At 29.6% G+C, this 7,377-nt stretch overlaps 1 protein-coding gene across 1 annotated transcript; it reads right to left on the bottom strand.

The window, feature by feature from the left end:
- Positions 1 to 2,014: 2,014 nt before the first annotated feature.
- Positions 2,015 to 5,726, bottom strand: LOC115884360 (farnesol dehydrogenase-like; the record flags this gene model as incomplete). The annotated part of the gene is given in 3 exon segments (XM_030902921.1): positions 2,015 to 2,252; positions 5,185 to 5,313; positions 5,434 to 5,726. Coding segments are annotated over 2 exon segments (346 nt in total), but the record flags the coding sequence as incomplete, so codon positions are not given.
- Between the last annotated feature and the right edge of the window lie 1,651 nt (positions 5,727 to 7,377).

The raw sequence follows: 7,377 nt of genomic DNA on the forward strand, positions 1-7,377 counted from the left end.
ACAGTTTTTTTCACAATATTTTGAAGTAATCACTTGTCATCTTGTCAATCAAATTTTAAATATTTCCTGCTATGCGTTCCAGTTGTACCAACTTATTTCTTTGTAAAATAAAATAAACTACTTTGAAATTAAAATGACAGACACATCTATCACTGTCAAGGATCTTCTCGTTGGACAGACTATATGTACAAAATGTACAAGTGGTAAATATTGCAAACCCATTGGTACACAAAAAAAACTATTTAAGTATTTGTAAAAGAGTATACCAATTAAATATACCACCATTATTTCCGACCAAAAATTAGTTAATTACATACTTTTAAATTGTTTTAATTAATATAAATGTAGATTTGGCTCAGAAATCAATATAGTAATAAGTTATGAAAATGAAGTATCTGTTTTTATAAATAAGCATTCGTCAAAAAATTAAATAAAATTTATAAGGTGTTACTTTTTACCACACTGTCTAATACACACACAAAATTCAGTTTTTCAGTTTTGGAGCAATCATTATTAATTAACGTAAACAGTCAATTAATGTAGTTTGAATACTGGGATCATATTAATTGGTCCTCTAACAAAAAAAATTAAATAATATTTAAACAGTTTTTTATTCTATTTTTTAATGAAGTAAGCGAACTATATCGACAATATTAGTATTTGTACTCTTTGAAAATTTGTTACATCTCTAAAAATAATCTAAAATGTCAATATTCCATGGGTATAGTGATAAATGAGGTTTAAATTATAAGAACATGTATTTTCTACGAAAATTTGAAGATATGGGTAAAAATAGTATAAGATAATTTGATTGACAGTTAAATTGTACATATGATTCACGTAAAATATACAGGGCGTTCCATTTAAATTAAAAAAGTTATTGCTGTTTAAAGCTAGTAATTATTTAATATAAATTTTTGGACACTCTGTATAAGGTAGTAGAATTTTTATTATTGCAACACAATATCTGATCAATAAATAATCTTCAGTAAATATTTAGTATTGGAATCTTTGATACCTTTGGAGAAATGAAGCCTTAAAATGTTTACTACAATTTCATAAAATTGAAAATATTTCAAAAACGGTAAGGTTTAGTTGTGATAAACCTTAATCAAATTTACCTTTATTTTAATCATAGAATCTAAAAATAGAATAATATACAGGGTGTTCCATTTGAAAAAATACAACTATAATATTTTTTACTTATTTGGAACACCCTGTATCTCGTAAAAATATTTTTAAATTGTAGCTCTAATAGTCCTTCAACGAACCCAAAACTTACAATTTGTAAAAATCTAATCGTTTAGCTACAATACTCCGTGTCGTATGTGGTTGGTGAACAAGCCTGTATAAATACTCTTTTAAATTCAAGAAAAATATAAATATACAGGGTGTCCCAGAAATAAGTGCAAGTATTTTAACTGGTAGTATAGTTCGACCCCAGAAACACGTCTATGAGGTTTTTTTCGCGAAAAAAAATTTGAAAATTCGAAATTTTTTAAAAAAAAATTGGAATTTTTTTTAGTTTTTAGTTAGAAAACATAATTTCTTGATAATATGGCAATATAAGTATTAGATTAAATTTACAAGAAAGAAAATCCAGAAAACATCCAGTGGTTCTCAAAATTTTGTAAAATAACTCCGTTATTTTGGACTTATTTGAAAAACGATAGAGAGAAAATATGTTTTTTTATCGAGATACACCCCTTAAAATACTTACACTTATTTCTGGCACACCTTGTATATTATATGGCATAAAATTAATAATAAATTATTGTACAATTTTATTGTTTAATAAAAATGTGGCTATTAAACAAATAAGAATCGGGACATTAAGGCTTTGCGTAGGGACGCGGTAGTTTTGAATAAAAATGGGACTGTCCCCACAAAAACGGAACGGGTGGCAACCCTGCTTGTAAAAGACATATTAATTAACAGAAAGACACTAAAAGACTTTTTGGTGTGTCTTCCCATTTTCCTTAGAATTTACAATTCAGTAATTCATTATTCTTACCAATGGTAATTTTCCATTTTTCTGTATCTCCATTAATTAGATCTGTAGACTGAAGCACACCAGCGTTGTTGACAAGAATATGGATATTTCCCAATTTCTTAATGACTTCTTGAATTGTTGATTTGATTTCAGCTTCTTTTCTCATATCGCATTTGAATCCGTGTAATTGGCCTTTTTCCTTACTCAGTGCTTGAGCAATTTCTGGCAAACGCTCTGGTCTGATATCCAAACCAGCTACCTTCAAAGAAAAGTCATAATTTTAGTTAACTAGTAACATAAAATAATAAAATTTTGACTTATTGAATCAGTTTTTTGTTGACCTTGCAGCCGAACATTGTTCTTTCTAGAACCTAGTTTTTAGTGCGAGGTGTACAAGATAGCTTAATAGCCGTAAAAACTCATCGCAACTTTATGAGAATATTTTGAACGGGAAAGCGGTAGAAATGGCCCTTTATATCCTTTAAGTGCTGTTAAGAAGGGGAGTTTCGTTCAGGTAAATAATTACTGTTTATATATTTATAATTAATTTAGTTCTGTTTTCTAAAATATTTTGAATAAAAGAAAATATGTAATCACGTGACTAAAAGTTTATATTTTAAATAAGCTACCCGGTATGTTATTAGATATTTGGAAAGTATTTTTATATCTGAAAATGCTTCTTTTATTATCTAAAGGCCGATTCTGACGACTCATGTACTTGGCAAGCCAATATTTGCGTACTTGCTTTGTGTACTACGTTATAATAGCACAATATGGCAAGTATATACCAATAACAAATGTTTGTACGAGTATTACAGTTGAGGGTTGGAACCTTTGGTGTTACACAGCAAAATAAAAACACTAAATCACCACAATACACCAAAACATTTTACTTTTACACTGGAGGCGCGTTTCGCTAACCATGTTAGCATCATCAGCAGATGATTATAAACTAAAGTACAATCTACAAGTTGTGACCTTTCCAGTGAAGGTGTTTTATCTTTTCGATTACCTAATAATTGTTGTAATTTATTATTAGCACTATACACAAGTTTATAATTGACATTCTTAAAAATTCCTTTTAGACCACGGGATAACTCTCTATCAAACGGTATCGAAAAATATTTAGACGTATCTTTCTCCACTTGAAAAGTCGAATTTTCAGAAAGCATTAACCTATACCTACGTTTTCTAATTAATTTATCAACTAGTGAAGGTGAATATCCATTACACTCAGACACATTCCTAATGTAATCTCTTTCTGTTTAATATCTTTCGTTGGAAAGTGGGAAACTAAGTAATCTATGAACTAAGAAATTTAAACTAGGCATTTTATGTTCAACACTATGATGTGATTCATTAGGAATATATTTCTCAGTTAAAAATAATATTGAATTCATTAACAAAATTAAAGATATAACATTGCATGAAGGTGAAATTTTGGTCTCCTTTGATGTATCTTCGTTGTTCCCAAGTGTTCCAATTCCACATACTTTAGGCTACTTAAAGGAATTACTAAACGCAAATGGTCTCGACAAAAAACTGTGAGTGAATATATTGAGCTACATCGTTATGTATGAAACAAAATTGTTTTCAATTTAATAACAACTTTTTTGAACAGCGGGAAGGTACAGCAATGGGTAATCCATTGTCTCCATTTTTGGCTAATTTATTCATGAGCAGGTTTGAAGTGGAGACTAAGAATCAGTTTGAGTATTTTCCAAGAGTATGATTTAGGTATGTGGATGATATTTTTGCTGTTTTTGACAGATATTCAGACACCATAGATAATTTTATTTCTAAGTTAAATAATCGTTTTCCTTCCATTAAATTTACGCATAAAATTGAGAACAACGACAGATTACCATTTCTAGATGTATTAGTTATTAGAAATACTAATAATTGCCTGGAATTTGATATCTATAGGAAAAATACCACCACACGCAGATATATTCCTAATGAATCAACGTGTTGAACATAAAATGGCTAGTTTAAATTTCTTAGTTCATAGATTACTTAGTTTCCCACTTTCCAACGAAAGATATGAAACAGAAAGAGATTACATTAGGAATGTAGCTGAGTGTAATGGATATTCTCCTTCACTAGTTGATAAATTAATTAGAAAATTGTAGGTATAGGTTAATGCTTTCTGAAAATTCGACTTTTCAAGTGGAGAAAGATACGTCTAAATATTTTTCGATACCGTTTGATAGAGAGTTATCCCGTGGTTTAAAAGGAATTTTTAAGAATGTCAATTATAAACTTGTGTATAGTGCTAATAACAAATTACAACAATTATTAGGTAATCCAAAAAATAAAACACCTCCACTGGAAAGGTCGGGCATTTATGAAATTTCTTGTAAAGATTGTAATCAGAAATATGTTGGGCAAATTAGAAGATCAATATTAACTAGATTTAAAGAACATTTAGCTCAGATAAGATATGGTAGACCGGATAAATCTTGCGTTGCCGAACATATTGTTGATAAAGAACATTGTATAGATCTTAATAATTTAAAATTAATTAAACGAGTGTGAAATTACAGGCAATTAGATGCATATGAAAGCAGCAGAATTAATAAATGTAAAGATAGTATGAACAAAGACAACGGCCCAATTCCTTCAAGTTCTTTGTTCCTACTACTTTAGTGGCGGAAATCTAACTGTTACGCTCAGTGGGCTCTGACTCGGTTGGCTAGATTTTGCCACGCCCACTCGGTGCCCACTGGGCGAGTATATAAACGCTCAAGTTGTAGATTGTACTTTAGTTTATAATCATCTGCTGATGATGCTAACATGCTTAGCGAAACGCGCGTCCAGTGTAAAAGTAAGTGTTGTAGTGTATTGTGGTGATTTAGTGTTTTTATTTTACTATTCATCGTTACAATATTGAGATAAGCTGTCAAACTTAATAATGACGTGGGGTAAAACATTGAATATTGAAAATCAAATGCAATAAAATAATATACAAATGAATACATTACTTCACGTCATTCGTAAAAGTGAAATCAATACAATCTCAACATTTACAATAAATAGTACAAAATGCTTTCGGAAGTATAAGAAGAAAGTTCAGAGAACTATAAATAAAATTGAACGAAAAATAAAAGCAAATGCAATATGGGGGGTGGTGTACCTCGAATTTGTAGCACCCTGTATCGTGTAAAATATATCAATGTTATTGTACTTACAACAATTCCATTCTTGACCAAATCTTCGACTATAGCCTTGCCTATTCCTGCAGATGCTCCAGTAACTACAGCTACTTTACCTTGAAATCTTTCTAAAGAAAGAACCATGGCAATGATTTCTATAACAACCTAATAGGATAAAAGAAAAAATAAATGTAAATCTCAAAATACTAACTATTGTTCTCTATCTGTTAGTAACAGAAATTTAAGGTACGTTAATTAAATAACAAATAATTATATTTTACTTACAATTTTAAAATGAAACACGGACTCTAATATTCCAAACAGACCAGATATTGTTTATCAAACTCACGAAACGGAATTCCTAAATCAACTGCAGCAAGGTCAGATTATTTTATACTATATATATTTTCATTCAAATTTATAGTCATCGTGATGTGTGTAATCTAGACCGATGGAAATACAAATAATTAAACATCGTGATATGTACCTAATTAGCATTCTATGTGATATATCTATAGTCATTTCCCGTCAGTATTTTCAAATATATGATTTTAGAAATATGTTAGCAGATAGATAAGATACGAACTGTGTAAAAAACTGTAATGTAATAAAATTTAATATCAATGTTATTACTTTTATTTTGATTTAACCAATAATACACTTAGTGTGGTAGAAAAAAAATCAATAAATGGTAAATAATGTTATTTGGTTTCACTGCTTTAAGTCAATATTTTAAGTAGGAATGTGTTTTTTTAAATTTCATTGCTATACCGGGTGTGTCTCAAAAGTGGCTCACTCTTATAACTTTTTTATTTTTTCAGTTAAAAAAACGAGATTTGGTATATTAGTATATGACATAAATTAGGACTGATTGGCATATTCAATTGTTTTCGGTCACTTCCTGTTTCACCGGAAATTACTACAAGTTTTGATTATTAAATGGCACCCCCTTTATTTTTTTTTACTTTATTCGATAGGAACCCAAGTAGCAAATTTTATTTTATAAAGGCTGTATAAACAGCTATGTGATAATTTTTATAGGATACCTCAATTCATATAACGTGTTATATGACCGTAATATGATAGCTTTACAACCAGAAAAGGCCCATTTTTATACCGCATGATCGAGAAAAAACGGCGTCAACGATGGCTATGAAATGAAGATCGGTGTCATTTTATATGTAAATTTATATGGGAAATGTCATCGATCGTCATTTCCCAGCCAACTGGACGCCATTTTTTTTCGATCATACGGTACAACCGTTTAGTAGTATAGAAGTTCTATAAAAAGGGTATACAACTCTTATGCAACTATTTTACACAGCGTTATATGACTATTATAAAACTAGTTTTATTGTGTATTACGTGGTCACATCTAAGAAACAGGACAATAAAAACATTTGATCATTTAGCGAGGTACAAGAGTATTTTATTTTTTACCGAAGAATATTAGGAGCAAATTATATTTTAAGCGTGTCGTTAAATGAATCTAGAGGATGTGGATTGTTAAAAAGGAGACTTTACTCGACAATGAAAATGGCGGGTAGAGCCAGAAGGTACAACAAATAGGTAATATAAAAAATCATTAATAGGGTTTGAAAAGTAGGGACAATTTTTGTTGCGCCGAAAATTTTACTGGTAGATTATAGGTATGTATTTGGCAAAAAATTAAAGCGATTTAATTTTGATTAAGGTTTACATATAAATTTAAACAATAAAATAAAATTTTCAAAAAATCTTGTTTTTAATTTAATTAAACACTTTATTACTGTATGTGGGAATCTTATCACAAAATAGTTCTCAAAAATAACATTTTACAATATATTTTGATATTTTTAATGTTGCTTCATATAATGGCGGCCATAGGCCATACAAAAATTCTGCCTTAAACATGGCGAATTATAATGCAACCATTTTATTATAAATGAATCCCTTAAATAAGTCTTTGTTGTAAAATAAAACGGTATAGGTTAAATATCTATCATTACGCAGAATTTCCAGGCACTATAGAACTATTTTGGACATATTGAGATTTGTGACAAATAGATGTTGCCAAATCTCATTTGATTAGTATTTAAACTAACAAACATGAGCAGATTTTTATGGATTCATGCACACAATGCATTTCATGCGTGCCCGACGAGTGAGCGGCAACCTAAGGACTTGGAAAAACAACAATAAAATAATACAAACATTTCTACAGTAAAACTTTTACATCAACGTGGCAAC

The sequence above is a fragment of the Sitophilus oryzae genome, unplaced genomic scaffold (genome assembly GCF_002938485.1).
Source record: "Sitophilus oryzae breed Bouriz unplaced genomic scaffold, Soryzae_2.0 scaffold_111_pilon_pilon, whole genome shotgun sequence".
NCBI classification, from domain to species: Eukaryota; Metazoa; Arthropoda; class Insecta; order Coleoptera; family Curculionidae; genus Sitophilus; species Sitophilus oryzae.